This window comes from Oncorhynchus tshawytscha, linkage group LG07 (genome assembly GCF_018296145.1).
Source record: "Oncorhynchus tshawytscha isolate Ot180627B linkage group LG07, Otsh_v2.0, whole genome shotgun sequence".
Lineage (NCBI taxonomy): Eukaryota > Metazoa > Chordata > Actinopteri > Salmoniformes > Salmonidae > Oncorhynchus > Oncorhynchus tshawytscha.
Window position 1 is genome coordinate 13,301,747 of NC_056435.1, and position 22,887 is coordinate 13,324,633.

At 42.3% G+C, this 22,887-nt stretch overlaps 1 protein-coding gene across 1 annotated transcript in view; it reads left to right on the forward strand.

Moving 5' to 3' along the window:
• LOC112254008 (muscleblind-like protein 2a) overlaps nucleotides 1–22,887 on the forward strand; it is a 77,031-nt gene that overhangs the window by 5,823 nt on the left and 48,321 nt on the right. The window contains 1 exon segment of the mRNA XM_042324131.1: nucleotides 9,602–10,487. Coding sequence (XP_042180065.1) covers nucleotides 10,314–10,487 — 174 coding nt within the window. The 5' untranslated portion in view covers nucleotides 9,602–10,313.

The window sequence follows — 22,887 nt, forward strand, 5'->3', positions numbered from 1 at the left end:
AGTGCAGGGGATTGGTTAAATATCCTATAGGCCAGTTGCCTGTGTCAGTGGCATGAGATGACCATTGCGGTCACCGAGTTTTAGTTAAGGCAATTAGGATATGAGGCGCACATTTGTGCTGACTTTGTTAAATGTTCTCTGCTTTGCCTCTTCCCAGTTCCCTGCTTAGCTTAGTCCGCTAACCTGTGCTGAGCTAGGTGTCACTCATTTCCCCTTACGCTAATAACATTTGATAATTTGAAGCTCCAGGAGCTGTCGCTAATGCCAATATCAATTTGCAGGATGGCATACTTTAATTTCCACCCATTTTATCCTAGCCTAATATTTGAATAGCAGGCCTATGAGTTGAGCTTTGAAAATATGCATTGGTTAGACATTTGTGTAGACTTGCAGGAAATTGTGGTATACAAGTTAAGCTTATTTAAATACGTTCCCTTGTGATGTGAATGCACTTTTAATTTGTGAGTTTAACGAGATCTTTTTAAGAGAAATCTGCAGAACAAAAAAAAGAGCCTAGGGTATATTTTTATGTTGGAATTTTCAGCAAATGGATTGCACGATACGGCAGTTGACCATATGGAAATTTAGAACCATTATTATTAGGATCGTTTTTTTAACTAGCCTGATCAGAAAAAAACAGCACTATTACTCTTGTTTTTCCACAACCAATCGATGGACATTTTTACTTTCATTACACTGAAGCACACTCGCACTCTTTGCTGCCGTGGAAAATGTGGCCTACTTGTGTTCCTCTTGGCCATATGCAAATATATGGTGGATTGCCATGTCTGCATTGTAATCAATTCAAAAGAGCAGGTATTCATTTGCTTGGTTGTTATAGACCTGCTGTTTAACACCTAGCTGGTGCTTTAATAAGATCGTCTGTATTCTGGAAAACGATGTTAAGTGTATACTTGGCCTTCCTCTCAGGTTGACAACATCCAGGGGAGACCAACACAGCTGATAGGATACATGGGTGGTATTCAGAGGTCAAGCTAATGACTTTCGCTTGAGAGAACCCTGCACTGGCCTGCTCTCATTCAAATTCGGAGATGACCAAGATAATGCTTGGCCAGCTGGCCTTAGTAACTGTAATCCATCAAGGTCTTGTCGTAACATGGAGCGTTCCCCAGTCCCCACAAATCTTTGGCCTGCTCTTAGGTCTCCTTTCCTGGCTGGTTAGGCTAGCTGCTCTTTGGTAAAACATTGCATTTTTACTGGATGGCATGGCTTTGCCTGCCTCTATTCAGGCAACAGAGTGATTAACTACAGTTTTTAAAGGTTGCCTGTCATTTCAGTGTACCAAGTGGGATATTTTTTTGTTTTGTTGCATTTGTCATTTTTGATTTTGTAGTGGAAAGCCAAAAAAAAGCTTGACTGTTGAGCACTGCGCACATCAATCTGTCCTGAAAGCACCAAGAGAGAGCTGGGCGGGGGCATACAGGACTAATCTGTGCAGGTCACAACAAGGGTGTCGCATGGCCCTACCTATCTGCACACCATCTGTCCCTCCACTCGTCCTCATCAGCACTCTTTCCTGGAGGTGTGTCTGCTAGGCTAGCCTCAATGTATTCATACCCCTTGAATTATTCCACATTTTGTTGTTAGCCTGAATTCAAAATTGATTCAATATTTGTTTTTGTCTTTCACCCCATAATGACAGTAAAAACATGTTTTTAGAAATGTTTGCACATTTATTGAAAATTAAATACATAAATATCTAATTACAGCATTACTTTAGTGCCTTGTTGCAAACAGGTTGTTGTTATTCCTTCTTTTCACCCTGCCATTTAGGTTAGTTTTGTGGAGTAGCTAAAATGTTGTTGCTCCATCCTCATTTTCCTCCTATCACAGCCATTAAACTCTGTTTTAAAGTCACCATTACATTAGCCTCATGATTTAAATCCTGAGCGGTTTCCTTCCTCTCTGGCCACTGAGTTAGGAAGGACGCCTCTATCTTTGTAGTGACTGGGTGTATTGATACACCATCAAATTATAATGAATAACTTCACCATGCTCAAAAGGGATATTCAATGTCTGCTTTTACATTTTTTTTCTTTACACATCTGCCAATGGGTGTTCTTCTTTGCAGGCTTTATCACATCCAGCCGGGATTGGGAGTCCCATAGGGCGGCGCACATTTGGCCCAGCGTCGTCATGGTTTGGCCGGGGTAGGCCGTTATTGTAAATAAGAATTTGGTCTTAACTGACTTGCCTAGTTAAATGAAGGTTACATTTGCAAGTCATTCGAAAACCTGGGTCTTTGTGGTTGAATCTGTTTGAAATGCACTGCCCAACTGAGTGACCTTACAGATAATTGTATGTGTGGGGTACAGAGATGAGGTATTCATAAAAAAATAATTGTAAACTCTATTATTGCAGACAGTGAGTCCATGCAATGTTAAGCTAATGTTTACTCCTGAACTTATTTAAGCTTTCCATAACATATTGACTCAAGACATTTCAACTTTTCATTTGAATTCATTCGTAAACATTTTGAAAAAACAAATTCCAGTTAGACATTATGGGGTGTGTGTGTCAAAATGTTAATCTTTTTTAAATTCAGGCTGAAAAAGTCTAGGACTGTGAATTTTCTGAAAGCACTGAATATGTAGCGTATATACTGTACATGGGCTAGCTTAGGCCAGGCTACAGTACAAACACGGGTTCAGTAATATGCTAGGGCTAAGCTATATCGTATGGCTGTATGAGCTCTCTCGCGCTCAAGTAACCTGATTTTTCAGGCCATTCTTCATGATATGTAGGCTACCAGGTATCTTAGCTGTGTTCTTTTGTATTTTCTGAACCAGGAAGGAAGAGTGTTAGAGTAGGCCAATAAAATGTTACACTGGTAATCTGATATTATAAATGCCTTTCTGCTTTTCTTATCTATCTCACCCTGATATGGGGTCATAACACAATTGAAAGAAGACACTGTGTTGCAATTTTGTTTGAATGTTTTAGCAAAATTCCATTACAATAAAAGCTTGAGAGCATTTTGCAACTTTGGCCCAGCTTATGCTGTAACTCAGACAGTTATTCAAATAACACATCGATTTGTGGGGATTGCTGATGCCGGGAAATTGAGAAATACTTTGCTTCTGAACGATGATGATGATTCAGCCTGTCATGATTTAGGAGCAAAAAAATGTTTTCTGAGCCAATTAAATGTAGAAAAAAATATATAAACAATTGGTGATTAAATGCAGTACTGCATTACACAATCCCAACTTTTTAAGCATTAGTCAGGAAAATGCTAAACTGACCCAAGATCAGCATCATGGGGCAAATTCACCCTGCACCGTATTACATGTGGGTTTCTGCACTTTACTATTTATATTTTTGACAACTTTTACTTAATTCCTAAAGAAAATAATGTACTTTTTACTCCATACATTTTCCCTGACTACCAAAAGTACTCATCACATTTTGAATGCTCCTTAGCAGGACAGGAAATTGTCAATTTCATCCACTTATCAAGAGAACATCCCTGGTCATCCCTACTGCCTCTGCTGTAGCTGACTCACTAAACACAGATGCTTCGTTTTGTAAATGGTATCTGAGTGTGCCCATGGCTATGCGTGAATTAAAAACACAAGAAAATGTCTCTACATCCAGTAGGAAGGAATTTAAAGGTAATTTCATGGGCCAATGCTAACTAGTGTTAGCATAATGTATGGTACTGTATCTACTAGCATTCTAGCAGATACCATAGACTAGTTAGCAACTTCCTTCAAACTGCAGAGACATACAAATGGTATCCGCAAGTACATCTTACTCTTGGGAAGTAGATAAAGGGCTCCATTGCCTGAATTTCCCTTCTAGGCCTATTTAATTTTGAATTATACGGTGGCCTAGTATAGTATATTACAATGTAACACATACATTTGGCTCTGTACCAACCAGTAAAACAAACCCAAGTGAGGCTAAGTCATTTCGCTGCCAGGAACCGTATCCTTTAACTGTCTTGCACCCCTAATAAAATGAGACCATCTGGGTTTTTTTTTTTTTGGGGGGGGTTCGGCCGATGATTCTAAAAATAAAAAGGTATTAATAGTGAAAGGTCACATCTGACATGGCTCTTACCTGGTTCTTTCATAGCAACTCACTTGTCCCTGGGGAGATGCTGTGGAATTAAATCCTGCCTTTGAGACTGCAGGCTTGGTGTCAGAGAGCGAATGCATCTCATTTCATATTTGCAGTGTGGTTCTAAAGTGGGCCAATTTCAGAGATAACAGGATAGTGTTTTACCACACACACTAGGGTTGGGCCGATATGTAACCCGATTCACGAAACTAGGCATATGTCTCAAGTCACGACTTCACAGGGGAGCCATTTGAACATAAAAACATTTTTTTTTTTATCGAAACGTGTTTTTTGGCCGTATATGCCTTCCCGGAACATGTGAACTTTCATGCGCCTTTAATAACAAATTTTTATGCCATCTGTAAATACGAATAACGTTTTTAAATTAAGAGCCTGATTGGTTTGGCCAAAGAAAAAGTCAGGAACCTTCCCGCTAGCCATGATTGACTGTGAAGAGTGGGCCGAGAGATGAGATGAGTTTCAGATTGTTCTGCGGTGTAGCATCTTGCCTATAAAATGAGTTTTTTTCTAAAGCTATAACTTTAGCGATATAGAACTGCAAATATGTTGCTACTGCTGCCCTAAATTTATCAGGTTGAAATATCAAAACAAACTCAACCAATTATATTATTTGGAGACCGGTTAAAGCATTAAACATTTATGGAAATTTAGCTAGCTAGCTTGCAGTTTCTAGCTAATTTGTCCTATTTATCTAGCTTGCTGTTGCTAGCTAATTTGTCCTGGGATATAATCAACCAATCAAATGTATTTATAAAGCCCTTCTTACATCAGCTGATGTCACAAAGTGCTGTATAGAAATCCAGCCTAAAACCACAAAAAGCAAGCAATTGCAGGTGTAGAAGCACGGTGGCTAGGAAAAACTCCCTGGAAAGGCCAAAACCTAGGAAGAAACCTAGAGAGGAACCAGGCTATGCGGGGTGGCCAGTCCTCTTCTGGCTGTGCCGGGTGGAGATTATAACAGAACGTGGCCAAGATGTTCATAGATGACCAGCAGGGTCAAATAATAATCACAGTGGTTGTCGAGGGTGCAACAGGTCAGCACCTCAGGTGTCAGTTGGCTTTTCATAGCCGATCATTCAGAGTATCTCTACCGCTCCTGCTGTCTCTAGAGACTTGAAAACAGCAGGTCTGGGACAGGTAGCACGTCCGGTGAACAGGTCAATGTTCCATAGCTGCAGGCAGAACAGTTGAAACTGGAGCAGCAGCACGGCCAGGTGGACTGGGGACAGCAAGAAGTCATCAGGCCAGATGGTCCTAGGGCTCAGGTCCTCCGAGAGAGAGAATTAGAGAGTACATACTTAAATTCACACAGGACACCGGATAAGACAGGAGAAATACTCCAGATATAACAAACTGACCCTAGTCCCCCCGACACAAACTGCTGCAGCGTAAATACTGGAGGATGAGACGGGAGAGGTCAAGAGACACTGTGGCCCCATCTGATGTTACCCCCGGACAGGGCCAAATAGGCAGGATATAACTCCACCCACTTTGCCAAAGCACAGCCCCCACACCACTAGAGGGATATCTTCAACCACCAACTTACCATCCTGAGACAAGGCCGCGTATAGCCCACAAAGATCTCTGCTACGGCAGAACCCAGGGGGGGCGCCAACCCGGACAGGAAGATCACGTCAGTGACTCAACCCACTCAAGTGACGCACCCCTTCTAGGGACGGCATGGAAGAGCTCCAGTAAGCCAGTGACTCAGCCCCTGTAATGGGGTTAGAGGCAGAGAATCCCAGTGGAGAAAGGGGAACCGGCCAGGCAGAGACAGCAAGGGTGGTTCGTTGCTCCAGTGCCTTTCCGTTCACCTTCACACTCCTGAGTCAGACTACACTCAATCATAGGACCTACTGAAGAAATGAGCCTTCAATAAAGACTTAAAGGTTGAGACCGAGTCTGTCTCTCTCACATGGGTAGGCAGACCATTCCATTCAAATGGAGCTCTAAACGTTGAGTTGTTATTTTACCTGAAATGCACAAGGTCCTCAACTCCGACAATTAATCCACACACAACAAAATAGTTTCTAGTCATCTCTCCTCCTTCCAGGATTTTTCTTCTTTATATAGCGATTGGCAACTAACTTTCAAAATAAGGTGAATTACCACTACCGACCTTAGTTCATCTTTCAATCACCCATGTGGGTATGACCAACGAGGAGTTGGCACGTGGGTATCTGCTTCTATAAACCAATGAGGAGATGGGAGAGGCAGGACTGGGACCCATTCAGTGTCACAAATAGAACTGACTTTTCTATTTTATCGATTGGAAGCGTTGGCGCTCGTTGACGTTGGTTGGCGGGTGCAATGATTGAATAACATGTATGTGTCAATTAGTTTTGCAATGCTTGTGTGGTCAGCATGTAATTTTCATCCATATCGAGTGAAAAGTTTAGTAATTACAGCACTTTTTGTATATTATCTCCCCATTTTTAAGGTGATTTAAAAGTATTGGGATAAATTAATCTGTGTGTTTTTTAAAGTAGTAAAAGTGTAGTATTTGGCCCCATGTTCCTAGCACGCAATGACTGCATCAAGCGTGTGACTCTACCAATTGGTTGGATGCGTTTGCTGTTTGTTTTGGTTGTTATAGATTTATTTTCTGTCTAATAGAAATGAATGGTAAATATTGGAGTCACCTTTAGTGTAAGTAAGAATAGAATGTTTCTAAACTAGATGAGAAAGTAACAGATGCACAAATATCATACCCCATGCATTTTTTGTGGGGGTGCGATATTTGTGTCTGACTTAATCCTGACTGAATCGTGAATAATGATTATCTGTAATCATGGTAGCATCCACATTCATGTAGAAGTGTTTAGAAACATTCTATTTTTGTTTCAATAAAAGTGACTCCAAAATGACACACTACATCATTTGCCATTAATTTGTAAATATTATTTCATGAGAAATGTGACTATAATATTGTAAATTAGCCTGTAAAGTATGCCTATATTTTGGTTTTCAGGTCCAGAAATGGAGCATCATGGCTGATGATGGGTTAGGCCTACTTTAACTTGGCACCAGCAGCTTGTTGCATGGTTATAGTCATAGATATGGAAATGCGATGTTTTTTCTTAATTGTTTTTATTCTAACTTTATATTGAAGCAGACCTGAATGTGACAACTGCCCATGATATTGAACCAAGCGATCAAAGATAGAGCGCCTATCTTACGGTAGGCTGCTGCCATGGCTTTTACTGTGTGGACTTGCTTTCTTTCATGACCACTAAAGCTACTTCCCCAAAGTTTTGACTATGATTTGCTCATAGGTCTATTTGTTTGTATGGAGTCTGACCAATGTCTCTTGTTCATTGTGGAGTGCAGTATGCTCACTATGCTAGTATTGTACTTATTTTGCCCGATGTCTTTTGAATGGAGGGATCTGTGGTATATGAAACAGTGAAGGGAATTTTAAACAGCAGCTGCAGGTTTTTACAACCCTCCCTCGTTCGCCTGCCCTACCCCCACCCCCCTCTCCTAGTTATCACCAGAAAATATTTCCAGATGGGGGTAACAGGCTCCCTGCGCGGTAGTTGGTTTGTAATGGGTTCAAAAAGCAAGCTAAAGGATAGACTATGTCCATTTTTTCTGTTGATCTAGCGAGTCATCCCCCCCCACAACCCCAGTAGACGGAGGACAGTGCCTGAAAACAGATGCAGAGCGAGAGCCGTGAGACATATATTCTCTCTCTATGAATTGAAAATCCACTGGTCACATCGATGATCCGCCGTCTAATTTGACTGGTCCTGTCTGGTGGGTGTTGAGGCGCTCTAGGTACCCGGGCGGTGGCGTAATCGTGTCTGGCACATGCATCTGTCTTGGTCTCTCTCGCTCTGCCTGTTGGATGGCTTCCCGGAATAATGCTGTTTTCTATTAGCTGGCGGCTCTCGTCACGGCATTACTCGACAGGGTGGATGGACCCCGGGGGCTTTAACCCTCCTGTCCCGCACTGGCTTAGTTTACTGCACTCTTGCTGTCTCATTGCACAGGGGTCGTTGCCATTCTCTGCTCTGCTTTGTATTCAACACGCTTGGGGGCTGCGCCCGGCGAGTTGGCACACAATGACGTAAAGTAATGATTGGGAACTCAGACCAAGTGGCAGCTGAATAACCTCGCAACCGCCCTCTGTTGGCTTACACGACACTTCAAGCCAGCCTCCTCTTACCTAGCCCCACACACAAACAAGGGCGCGCGCACACACACATACACACACACATGCCACTAAAAACAGGGCGCCAGACGTCTCTATATCGTTGCGTTTTTGACAGTCATATTATTCTCCTGGTTATTATGTGGCTAAACACTGCTATCCCATTTCTCAATGTTTGGCATAGGCCCTACATTTCTAGGGCACAAACTTCAGTTTGGGGGGTAAAGTCCAGTGGTATAAACTACTACTTAAGTATATATATATTTTTTTTTAGGTATCTGCTTTACTTTACTATTTTTTACTACTTTTTCTTTATCTTTACTACATTTCTAAAGAGAACATTTTCCCTGACACCCAAAAGTACTTATGCTTCGCAGGACAGGAAAGGGTTCCAATTCACTCACTAAATAAATTATGTCTGCATGTTTTAACTTTTGATACTTAGTGATATTTTTGCAATTAGCTTTACTTTTGATACGTAAGTATATTTAAAACCAAATACTTTAAGACTTTTACTCAAGCAGTATTTTTCTGGGTGACTTTTACTTGAGTCATTTTCTACAAGGTAACTTTTACTCAAGTATCACAATTGGGTACTTTTTCCACGGAAACAAAAGTGATTATAATCTTGTTATTGCATCAATACCAGGGTTTTTTTATAGCTCAAAAAGGGGCTTAGGTGGTGGGCATGTCAGGGGGCGTGGGAATGAGCGTGATCGGCCTGTCTGCCAAGAAGTTCCTCATCTTGGCGTGTATAGTAATGTTGGCTTTTTTAAGCAAATTTTCTGCAGTTCAGATGATTTTTAAAGGTAGTTTCCTGCAATTCTATGCATTTTACCATGGCTAATGCTGTGTTATTTTGCTTGCGTCTACTAACAAAATGTATAATATTGCTAAATTTATTGAATTTTTTTCTAATTTCTACATAGCCTACTTTGTATGGTTTAGTCGTTCAAGTTTACACTGACAGTGTTTTTCCATCCCAAAAATGTCATGAAATAAAACATTGTTTAGCGGCCCACCCAAGTATCACAATGGCAGAAAAATCTCTGAATTATTTTGCCAATGGGTATGTATTGTTAAAGCACATTCACAGCTTCATCTTGTAAACAGTGGATTTATTGCTATTTTATTTATTTTTCTAGAGTTTTCTAATTGATTGTTCACTCTTCTTGAAAGGATTTTTGGGGAAATAATGCTGTCCCCAGCAATACGTTTCCAGTTTATTTTATGAAGCGTTTTAGCTTTAAATAAAAAAAGACTGTTGCATTAATGCTTCAGGCAGTTGTGTAGCTACTCTCTCTGAAAATAACCTCTCTCTCTCTCTCACACACACAGATCGTCGACAGAAAGTGCCTTCGACATTCTTACTTGAGCTGCCTGCCTGCACGTCTCCTCCACCGAGCCTGCAACATTCCCTCCCTTCGCTGTGACAGAAGATAGATCAACATCAGCCCCTGCCCTACCAACTCATCTTTTTCAGGCTCCGTCGCTGCACTAGAGAAACCCAAGCAGACCGATTTAACTGCAGAGGTTGGGGGAACTGTCTGGCCACTCTGCCAAAACACAGAGTGCTGACTGACTCATTCGGGCAAGTTTAGTCAATACCCAACCCAACGTCTACACCCACTTAATATTCTCGCCCAAGCAGTGCCATCACCCTCGAAATAGCACCAGTTTCAATTCTCTTCCCCCGCTACCCCTTCCTTCCCACTACCACCACATTCAGACGGTCCATCAGTCCAGCCTGCCTCTGAGCATGCCCCCGTTGCCCTGTCAGTGGCCTGCACCTGGGACTAACTGATTGACGAGCGACGTCTCTTGATTGACAGCTTCTCTGATAGCTGCCATCTCCCAAGCAGGGACCACATCTGGGTTGCAAATCCACCAGCTCTGCTGCTCTGAAGTCCGCAAGGGCAAACGACTTTCATTGATCCACACACCTTTTTTTTTTGCTACACTTTTAGTTGTTTTTCTAGCACACTGAAGAGCCATTAGAGTATAGCCTCTCCTTAAACAAGTGGCTAGCTTTACCCCACCCGGCATTGCTATGGCTTTAAATATTGCTTCGATGCGAGACACAAAATGGCTGACGCTGGAGGTGTGCCGGCAGTTCCAGAGGGGGACATGTTCGCGGAGTGATGAGGAATGCAAATTTGCGCACCCACCCAAAAGCTGCCAGGTGGAGAACGGAAGGGTGATTGCCTGCTTTGACTCACTAAAGGTAAGGAATGCAGAGCAGAGATAAAGGCGAAGTATTTATTCTCAGGCACATGTGTCAAACAAGGCCCGCCGGCAGGATCCGGCCCGTGACACATTTCTATCCGGCCCATTCTGTGCACCGAAGGCAGTACATTGCCACACACACCTCCTCCCAGAGACCCACACACACACACACCTCCTCCCAGAGACCCACACACACACACCCAACCATGAGCCCGCCAGTGTGCTGTATCATATCATCACTAAACATTTGCAGCATCCCCAACTGTTCTCCTTAAGGGCACTGACTGATTTTAAGCGCGTTGTAGGAACTGGGTCATTGTTGTACCACAGACAATGTCATACTGGTTGTCAAAAAGTTATTAGATAAAGGATTCACGTGAGTATAAATTATGACACAAGTGAGTATGATGAGTCAACAGTTTGATACGCTCCCAATGTGCGCAGGGGAGGGAAAGTGCATGGACACATGCCACAGTCCTAGGCTACTAAAATGTTGCAGTCTGGCTTCAGTTTTTAAAGCTTGACAATGAATAAACAAAAAAAACTAAACCTGCAACAAAACACCATGCAAAGGATAAACATGTAGGCCTATTACAGCAACATACAGCTGCTTTCAACTTCCTGTGATCCATGCAGCGCGAAAAATGTACAACCTAGGTACGTTTTTGTTATTTGCCGTTTTGAAATACTTTTAGGGTTGTAGCATATTATGCACCTCTGCAAGCATAGCAGCAAAGGCTGGACAAATATGATTTATCTTTTGTTTAATGTTGAAACGCTCAATACAGCATCCTATGTACGTTTTTAATGGACATTATATAAAGGTGCATACTTCTTCAAGTAAAAGAATGGCCAAAAAAAATCTAAATACAAACGGGCTATGTCTGGCCTACGAATTTGTTGTTTTTTCAATATGGCCCTTACGGTGATTGAGTTTGACCCTACTATTCTAAGGGCTTCTGTGATATCGCTCTCCAAATCCTTTGCTCATTAAATTGGGACAGATTTACTATATATTTAAATTGGGCACTACAGAGTGAAGACGCTTTAAGTTTGCTATACAACCAGGTTTTGTTTCATAATGGCTTCACTTTTGCCCTGGTTTGAATAGATATGTCTTGCTGTAGGCCTAATCATTGTTAAATAACTCCCTAGTTATAATAAGTTTAAAAGAGCCTGTTGAAGAAGGCTCAGAGCCAGGTAAGGTAGCATATCGCAGAAAATTAGCTTGGCCTATTACATAACAATTTTGTAATATGAGTGGACTCTGGAGCAGGTTATGTGTAAACTGCATTGCGCCGTAGATCATTCATACCACAGTATCATGTAAGTACACATGAATTTTTAACATTTTGCCGTTCCGATGGTAGGAGGCACACGAATTAGAGTGTGTGTCAGTTCTCCACGCAATGCGAGAGTCAAGACGAGCTTGACCTATTGAGCAAAAGGTCTTCTGTCGTGATCTCTGCCGCCAGTTGTGGGGTGGGTTTTTAATACGTTTAGCTCTGTTACCATTCCACGTCCATCCTTTTATACTAGTGACCCAACGTCTGACCGGTGTAGAGGTGTCCGATGGTTCTATTTCTAGACTGTGTCAGCTGTGACACATAAAACGACATGTTGAATAAGGTGAATGTTTTTCTTTATTTGGCTTATGCAAGCAGTTGTTGCAATAGCATAAAACCTACAAGAGTATGGTGCATGGTCCCACTTTTATTTGGATAGTCCCATATAGATGATGTACAGATAGTCATATGATAAACACACTATCTGTAGATAAGCAAATGCTTGCAACGGTTACGAAAGGGTTAGGTTTAGGATAAGGGTTAGGTTTAGGATAAGGGTTAGGTTTAGGATAAGGGTTAGGTTTAGGATAAGGGTTAGGTTTAGGATAAGGGTTAGGGTTGGTGGATAGTTAGTTGAAATGTTGTTGCTACTCATTGAACATCTACTTGGGACTATCCAGATAGTGTTACCCGGCACATTCAAGGATTTATCCTTTTATATTTATTTATCCAGGTTTTTTTTTCTGCACTGTGTAAACATTTTGTTTCAGTCATTGAAAAGACCTAGGCCGATACTGGAATCATGCTGCCTCGTAATTCAACAGTGAATCAATAAAAAAATAAAATGCAGATAAAACCCTGAACTTTCAAGATGAAAGAACCGGACAAAAACCTGCTAAGACCCTCGTATTAAAGGCAGGTCCCCTTACATAACATTACACAGCGAACTACTGCAGTGGGGATGGGGGAGTGCAGGCTCCCTTATATTTAAGACAGTGGTAGCAGTAGCTGCGATTAAACCTTGGAAACCTACCCAGTGACAATGATGAATGACCAGAGAAACTGGAGCAGGTATCTTGCCGAACAATAGTCATACGTCACAATGCCTTAGCTTTTTAGATGAAAGTGTGAGCTATTGCAGCAATTTTAAAGGGACCTCAACCAGAAGGTTATGCAGTGTTTATAACATGGTCTTCAAGGTCATGCTTTGGGTCCAAGGCAAAGGTTTGAGTTTCACACAAGAGTGAGATGTGCTTTTTACATGATACCAATACTGAGAATTCACTGGGGGTCTGCTATTTTTCTGGTGTTGTTCCCACTGTCGCTGACCCTATAAAAGTGTGAGTTACGATCAATGCGCATTCTACATGATACAACATCTGTCCAGCAAGATTTAGGGCCAAAATACTATAAATGATTAATTTGCAAATTGTGAATGTCATCATCTGTAATGATCATCACCTCCTTGGCATGTAAGGAATTCTGCCTGCTTCAGTTCAGAACCAAACCCAGTAACCACTCTATAACTACATGAGTCTTGGCAGCTCTACATCATTTGAGGCAACTCGCTGTTGAAAATGGCGTTGCATTTATGGGGCCATCAGCTGTTTTCTTGGCAACCCCCTTGGTATTTGTAAAGCCCCTTTGAGTTATTGCAGAGCAATCGGCCAATTGACTGGTGGTCTATTACAGCTGCCCGGCTCCGTCAAACCCTGCAACAGCTTAATGGGTGTACAGCTGACTTCAATTGGGAACGATTTGTAATCGTGCCGCGTAAGGACCTGACGTCCGTTCTCCGGGTGTTCGCCTACGTTCTATCGAGATGCAAGCAACATTGAAACGTTTGATTTGTCACTGACATTTTAAATGTGGTGTTATTGTTCATATGAAGTGTAAAACAGATACTGAGATGCCACAGAGTCAGATATGAAGAAACAAACTGCAAGGCTACGCTCTGAAATGGTGTGTCCTCCTAACCCTCGTAAGCTCAGTGTTATTCTGGTGGTTATCTGGGGAGCCCGGTTCTGTTGACCTGTCCCTCCGAGGCATATCCTCACGTGCCTCGGGAGCCATTTGAGACATCACCGCCAGGCCAATGTCAAGAGTCCGAGCTCTCTCCTATTATATCTGGAATATATGCCTGCCTGGATCCTCCTCAGCCACCCCATCTGTGACAAGGTTATCTAGCCTGTCTGTAGTGCGAGGCGTGACACGGGGAGATCTGAAGGGATCCATTCAAAGGCGCAACCTCAGAGAGAGGTGAGGTAGAGGCACCATGCTGCTTAACAGAACAGTCGGGCCTCCTCGCAGAGCCCCTGGAGGTACAGCAGTCACCCGACCAAGAGGGTCCATGGTGCGGGGACAGAGCAGTGAGACAGAGGCCAGTCAGGCCACTGGGAGCAGAGTCCAGATAAACACTGGCAGGTTTGACCTGCAGAGGCAGGTTGAACAGCAGGCTTTGCATTCTCCCTCTTTGTGCTTTGCATTAACAAGAAGTGCAAGATGAATTAATTCTGTCACAGGCATCGTTTGTTACATTCACTGTTCCGCCATGACTTTGTCTTACTGTTTTCAGCATTTCGTACTGTCTTGTGGATTGCGTGCGTCCTTTCAGGTGCTTTTCTCTCCCGATGGACAGAAGTTCTGTGTTGCATGGACACTGTGGGTTTTAAAACTAGGTTTGGTTTGAGCTAACAGACACATTCAGGATAAATTGGAGTAAACCTGCCCCAGAGAAGGTTAGAGCTGAAGGATGTGTTGCCATAGCAATTTACCTGGCTAAAAGGTGAGCCACCTTCATGACAACGGTTATCTGGTTTTGACTTCAGAATTGGCCTAAGCTGGCTGACTTACTCTTTTATCACACTTTGTGACAGGCTACTGCTTTGCTTTGAACTAACCTGACAACAGTTAGACTACTGTCTAAGATGCTAACCAAGGGAACCATGACCGTGAAGGAGGAGGGGTTGGGTGACCGCAACAAAGGACTATAGGTCGACTGATTTATTAATTTTCAAAGTCGATACAGATTTATTGGAGGACCATAAAAAGCCGATACCAATTAATTGGCAGATTTTTAAATAAAAAAATTTAAATGTATTTTTATCAAATCAAATTTATTTTATATAGCCCTTCGTACATCAGCTGATATCTCAAAGTGCTGTACAGAAATCCAGCCTAAAACCCCAAACAGCAAGCAATGCAGGTGTAGAAGCACAGTGGCTAGGAAAAACTCCCTAGAAAGGCCAAAACCTAGGAAGAAACCTAGAGAGGAACCAGGCTATGTGGGGTGGCCAGTCCTCTTCTGGCTGTGCCGGGTGGAGATTATAACAGAACATGGCCAAGATGTTCAAATGTTCATAAATGACCAGCATGGTCGTATAATAATAAGGCAGAACAGTTGAAACTGGAACAGCAGCACGGCCAGGTGGACTGGGGACAGCAAGGAGTCATCATGTCAGGTAGTCCTGGGGCATGGTCCTAGGGCTCAGATCCTCCGAGAGAAAGAGCGAATTAGAGAACGCCCACCTAGATTCACACAGGACACCGAATAGGACAGGAGAGGTACTCCAGATATAACAAACTGACCCTAGCCCCCGACACACAAACTACCGCAGCATAAATACTGGAGGCTGAGACAGGAGGGGTCAGGAGACACTGTGGCCCCATCCGAGGACACCCCCGGACAGGGCCAAAGAGGAAGGATATAACCCCACCCACTCTGCCAAAGCACAGCCCCCACTTGAATCAACCCACTTAGGTGACGCACCCCCTCCAGGGACGGCATGAGAGCGCCCCAGTAAGCCAGTGACTCAGCCCCTGTAATAGGGTTAGAGGCAGAGAATCCCAGTGGAAAGAGGGGAACTGGCCAGACAGAGACAGCAAGGGCGGTTCGTTGCTCCAGAGCCTTTCCGTTCACCTTCCCACTCCTGGGCCAGACTACACTCAATCATATGACCCACTGAAGAGATAAGTCTTCAGTAAAGACTTAAAGGTTGAGACCGAGTTTGCGTCTCTGATATGGGTAGGCAGACCGTTTCATAAAAATGGAGCTCTATAGGAGAAAGCCCTGCCTCCAGCTGTTTGCTTAGAAATTCTAGGGACAATTAGGAGGCCTGCGTCTTGTGACCGTAGCGTACGTGTAGGTATGTACGGCAGGACCAAATCAGAGAGATAGGTAGGAGCAAGCCCATGTAATGCTTTGTAGGTTAGCAGTAAAACCTTGAAATCAGCCCTTGCTTTGACAGGAAGCCAGTGTAGAGAGGCTAGCACTGGAGTAATATGATCACATTTTTTCGTTCTAGTCAGGATTCTAGCAGCCGTATTTAGCACCAACTGAAGTTTATTTAGTGCTTTATCCGGGTAGCCAGAAAGTAGAGCATTGCAGTAGTCTAACCTAGAAGTGACAAAAGCATGGATTAATTTTTCTGCATAATTTTTGGACAGAAAGTTTCTGATTTTTGCAATGTTACGTAGATTGAAAAAAGCTGTCCTTGAAATGGTCTTGATATGTTCTTCAAAAGAGATCAGGGTCCAGAGTAACGCCGAGGTCCTTCACAGTTTTATTTGAGACGACTGTACAACCATTAAGATTATTTGTCAGATTCAACAGAGGATCTCTTTTGTTTCTTGGGACCTAGAACAAGCATCTCTGTTTTGTCCGAGTTTAAAAGTAGAAAGTTTGCAGCCATCCACTTCCTTATGTCTGAAACACATGCTTCTAGCAAGGGCAATTTTGGGGCTTCACCATGTTTCATTGAAATGTACAGCTGTGTGTCATCCGCATAGCAGTGAAAGTTAACATTATGTTTTCGAATAACATCCCCAAGAGGTAAAATATATAGTGAAAACAATAGTGGTCCCAAAACGGAACCTTGAGGAACACCGAAATGTACAGTTGATTTGTCAGAGGACAAACCATTCACAGAGACAAACTGATATCTTTCCGACAGATAAGATCTAAACCAGGCCAGAACTTGTCCGTGTAGACCAATTTGGGTTTCCAATCTCTCCAAAAGAATGTGGTGATCGATGGTATCAAAAGCAGCACTAAGGTCTAGGAGCACGAGGACAGATGCAGAGCCTCGGTCCGATGCCATTAAAATGTCATTTACCACCTTCACAAGTGCCGTCTCAGTGCTATGATGGGGTCTAAAACCAGACTGAAGCATTTCGTATACATTGTTTGTCTTCAGGAAGGCAGTAAGTTGCTGCGCAACAGCCTTTTCAAAAATTTGAGAGGAATGGAAGATTTGATATAGGCCAATAGTTTTTTATATTTTCTGGGTCAAGGTTTGGCTTTTTCAAGAGAGGCTTTATTACTGCCACTTTTAGTGTGTTTGGTACACATCCGGTGGATAGAGAGTCGTTTATTATGTTCAACATAGGAGGGCCATGCACAGGAAGCAGCTCTTTCAGTAGTTTAGTTGGAATAGGGTCCAGTATGCAGCTTGAAGGTTTAGAGGCCATGATTATTCTCATCATTGTGTCAAGAGATATAGTACTAAAACACTTGAGTGTCTCCTTTGATCCTAAGTCCTGGGAGAGTTGTGCAGACTCAGGACAACTGAGCTTTGAAGGAATACGCAGATTTAAAGAGGAGTCCGTAATTTGCTTTCTAATCATCATAATCTTTTCCTCAAAGAAGTTCATGAATTTATCACTGCTAAAGTGAAAGTCATCCTCTCTTGGTGAATGCTGCTTTTTAGTTAGCTTTGCGACAGTATCAAAAAGGAATTTTGGATTGTTCTTATTTTCCTCAATTTAGTTAGAAAAATAGGATGATCGAGCAGCAGTAAAGGGCTCTACGGTACTGCACGGTACTGTCTTTCCAAGCTAGTCGGAAGACTTCCTGTTTGGTGTGGCGCCATTTCCGTTCCAATTTTCTGGAAGCTTGCTTCAGAGCTCGGGTATTTTCTGTGTACCAGGGAGCTAGTTTCTTATGAGAAATGTTTTTAGTTTTTAGGGATGCAACTGCATCTAGGGTATTGCGCAAGGTTAAATTGAGTTCCTCAGTTAGGTGGTTAACTGATTTTTGTCCTCTGGCGTCCTTGGGTAGACAGAGGGAATCTGGAAGGACATCAAGGAATCTTTGTGTTGTCTGTGAATTTATAGCATGACTTTTGATGTTCCTTGGTTGGGGTCTAAGCAGATTATTTGTTGCAATTGCAAATGTAATAAAATAGTGGTCCGATAGTCCAGGATTATGAGGAAAAACATTAAGATCCACAACATTTATTCCATGGGACAAAACTAGGTCCAGCGTATGACTGTGACAGTGAGTGGGTCCAGAGACATGTTGGACAAAACCCACTGAGTCGATGATTGCTCCGAAAGCCTTCTGGAGTGGGTCTGTGGACTTTTCCATGTGAATATTAAAGTCACCAAAGATTAGAATATTATCTGCTATGACTACAAGGTCTGATAGGAATTCAGGGAACTCAGTGAGGAACGCTGTATATGGCCCAGGAGGCCTGTAAACAGTAGCTATAAAAATTGATTGAGTAGGCTGCATAGTTTTCATGACTAGAAGCTCAAAAGACGAAAACGTCTTTTTTTTTTGGGGTAAATTGAAATTTGCTATCGTAAATGTTAGCAACACCTCCGCCTTTGCGGGATGCACGGGGGATATGGTCACTAGTGTAGCCAGGAGGTGAGGCCTCATTTAACACAGTAAATTCATCAGGCTTAAGCCATGTTTCAGTCAGGCCAATCACATCAAGATTATGATCAGTGATTAGTTCATTGACTATAATTGCCTTTGAAGTAAGGGATCTAACATTAAGTAGCCCTATTTTGAGATGTGAGGTATCATGATCTCTTTCAATAATGACAGGAATGGAGGTGGTCTTTATCCTAGTGAGATTGCTAAGGCGAACACCGCCATGTTTAGTTTTGCCCAACCTAGGTCGAGGCACAGACACGGTCTCAATGGTGATAGCTGAGCTGACTACACTGACTGTGCTAGTGGCAGACTCCACTATGCTGGCAGGCTGGCTAACAGCCTGCTGCAAGGCCTGCACCCTATTTCATTGTGGAGCTAGAGGAGTTAGAGCCCTGTCTATGTTGGTAGATAAGATGAGAGCACCCCTCCAGCTAGGATGGAGTCCGTCACTCCTCAGCAGGTCAGGCTTGGTCCTGTTTGTGGGTGAGTCCCAGAAAGAGGGCCAATTATCTACAAATTCTATCTTTTGGGAGGGGCAGAAAACAGTTTTCAACCAGCGATTGAGTTGTGAGACTCTGCTGTAGAGCTCATCACTCCCCTAACTGGGAGGGGGCCAGAGACAATTACTCGATGCCGACACATCTTTCTAGCTGATTTACACGCAGAAGCTATGTTGCGCTTGGTGATCTCTGACTGTTTCATCCTAACATCGTTGGTGCCGACGTGGATAACAATATCTCTATACTCTCTACACTCGCCAGTTTTAGCTTTAGCCAGCACCATCTTCAGATTAGCCTTAACGTCGGTAGCCCTGCCCCCGGGTAAACAGTGTATGATCGCCGGATGATTCGTTTTAAGTCTAATACTGCAGGTAATGGAGTCGCCAAAGACTAGAGTTTTCAATTTGTCAGAGCTAATTGTGGGAAGCTTCGGCGTCTCAGACCCCGTAACGAGAGGAGTAGAGACCAGAGAAGACTCGGCCTCAGACTCCGACTCGCTGCTTGTTGGGGAAAACCGGTTGAAAGTTTCTGTCGGCTGAATGAGCGACACCGGTTGAGCGTTCCTACAGCATTTCCTTCCAGAAACCGTGAGAAAGTTGTCCGGCTGCGGGGACTGTGCCAGGGGATTTATACTACTATCTGTACTTACTGGTGGCACAGACGCTGTTTCATCCTTTCCTACACTGAAATTACCCTTGCCTAAAGATTGCGTCTGAAGCTGGGCTTGCAGCACAGCTATCCTCGCCGTAAGACGAGTACAGCGACTGCAATTAGAAGGCAACATGTTAATGTTACTACTTAGCTTCGGATGTTGGAGATCCTGACGAATCGTGTCCAGATAGAGCGTCCGGAGTGAAAAAGTTGAGGAAAAATATATATATATATATATATATATATAAACGGTAATTAAAAAGTTTTATTTATTTGTAATAATGACAATTACAACAATACTGAATGAACACTTATTTTAACTTCATATAATACATCAAAATCAATTTAGCCTCAAATAAATAATGAAATATGTTCAATTTGGTTTAAATAATGCAAAAACAAAGTGCAATATGTGCCATGTAAGAAAGCTAACGTTTAAGTTCCTTGCTCAGAATATGAAAGTTGGTGGTTCCTTTAACCATGAGCCTTCAATATTCCCAGGTAAGAAGTTTTTGGTTGTAGTTAGTTATTATAGGACTATTTCTCTCTATACCAATTGTATTTCAAATACCTTTGACTATTGATGTTCTTATAGGCACTTTAGTATTGCCAGTGTAACCGTATTGCTTCCGTCCCTCTCCTCGCCCCTACCTGGGCTTGAACCAGGAACACATCGACAACAGCCACCCTCGAAGCAGAGCAACTACTCCAAGTCTCAGAGCGAGTGACGTTTGAAACACTATTAGCGCGCATCCAGCTAACTAGCTAGCCATTTCACATCGGCCTAATCTCGGGAATTGATGGACTTGAAGTCATAAACCGCTCAATCCTTGAAGCACAGCAAAGAGCTGCTGGCAAAACGCATGAAAGTGCTGTTTGAATGAATGCCTGCTGATGCCTACCATCGCTCAGTCAGACTGCTCTATCAAATCATAGACTTATTATTATTATAATAAGTCTATGACTTGTTACTTATTATTACTTATTATGTGACTTATTATAACATAATAACACACAGAAATACGAGTCTAAGGTCATTAATATGGTCAAATCCGGAAACTATCATCTCGAAAAGAAGACGTTTATTCTTTCAGTGAAATACGGAACCGTTCCATATTTTATATAAACGGGTGGCATCCATAAGTCTAAATATTCCTGTTACAGTGAGCAAAAAAGTATTTAGTCAGCCACCAATTGTGCAAGTTCTCCCACTTAAAAAGATGAGAGGCCTGTAATTTTCATCATAGGTACACTTCAACTATGACAGCCTTTTATACTGATAACAAGTTCAAACAGGTGCCATTAATACAGGTAACGAGTGGAGGACAGAGGAGCCTCTTACAGAAGAAGTTACAGGTCTGTGAGAGCCAGAAATCTTGCTTGTTTGTAGGTGACCAAATACTTATGTTCCACCATAATTTGCAAATAAATTCATTATAAATCCTACAATGTGATTTTCTGGATTTTTTTCCCCTCATTTTGTCTGTCATAGTTGAAGTGTACCTATGATGAAAATTACAGACCTCATCTTTTTAAGTGGGAGAACTTGCACAAATGGCAGCTGACTAAATACTTTTTTGCCTCACTGTACATTGCACAACCTTCAATGTTATGTCATAATTACGTAAAATTCTAGCAAATTAGGCGGCCCAAACTATTGCATATACCCTGACTCTGCGTGCAATGAACGCAAGAGAAGTGACACAATTTCACCTGTTTAATATTGCCTGCTAACCTGGATTTATTTTAGCTAAATATGCAGGTTTAAAAATATATACTTCTGTGTACTGTGTATTTGATTTTTAGAAAGGCAATGATGGTTAGGTACACATTGGACCAAGGACAGTCCTTTTTCGCGAATACGCTCCGCATCGATTTATATGCAATGCAGCACACGCTAGATAAACTAGTAATATCATCAATCATGTGTAGTTAACTGGTGATTATGATTGATTGACTTTTATAAGATAAGTTTAATGCTAGCTAGCAACTTACCTTGGCTTACTGCATTCGCGTAACAGGCAGGCTCCTCGTGGAGTGCAATGAGAGGCAGGTGGTTAGAGCGTTGGACTAGTTAACTGTAAGGTTGCAAGATTGAATCCCCGAGCTGACAAGGTAAAAATCTGTCGTTCTGCCCCTGAACAAGGCAGTTAACCCACCGTTCAAAGGCCGTCATGGAAAATAAGAATGTGTTCTTAACTGACTTGCCCAGTTAAATAAAGATTACATTTTTTATTTTTTTTTATCGGCCAAATTGGTGTCCAAAAATACCGATTTTCCGATTATGAAAACTTGAAATGGCCTTAATTAATCGCCCATTCCGATTAATCGGTCGACCTCTTCAAAGGACAGAAGGTATCTATGAAAACAACATAAACACCAGAGTCATGTGATTGTGTCGTAATGGCTGTGAGTGAATAGCCTGTTGTTGAGTGCCACCTCTAACAGTTTACCAAACCCACCTTTTCGGTAAATATTGCAGTTTTGGTTTTGGGGTCATGTTTCGGTACAGCGGGAAAATGAAATGCCAACCGTTACTGTAGTTAATTTAAGAAGTTTATTTAAGAAAATACAAAGTGTTGCTATTCCTGATTCCATTTATGATCATGAGTCATATAATGCCTGATGGGAGCACCGTCAGGAATACCAACACTTTGGATATTCTTAAATGAAAACACACGATTACTCAACAACACGAATATAAAGTGCAATATGTGTGTGAAATCAATATGTTAACATGGCTCAGACATTGTATAGGCCTATGCTATAATATGCGCTTTTGTGACTCATAAAGCGCAGTAATTTACATTTCCCACTCTGGGGTAATGTGATGGACTTTCACTGTTAAGACCTGGAGGTCCATCCATCTGTAGTAAGCTCAATACAGGGTGCATTGGCCAATTCATTGACAACTTTGGCTTTAGCTTCCTTATAGTGGTGGGTAGGCTACTACCTTTTTACTGAAATGGATGCGAGAGGGCGAAGTTCGTAAGGTGGCTTGAGCACTTTTACGAGGTGCTGAAATTCCCTATTCTTCTCAACCACAGAGAATGGGTGCTTATCCGTGGCTATAAACATACCTAACACTCATAACTTCTTTGTCCCGGTCAGAATCCACTGCTTGAATGCAGGGTGGAAACGAAGTTGTGGTGTTTTTGTGGGAGTTTCCGTCTTGCTCCGGTGGTAGGAATACTGGGGTGATTTCAGTGTAAATGTGTCAACATGTTTGAGGTTTTGGCAGCTGCGTAGGTCATTCTCGTTGAGCAGTGGCAATATACTATTTTTTTTAATCCATCG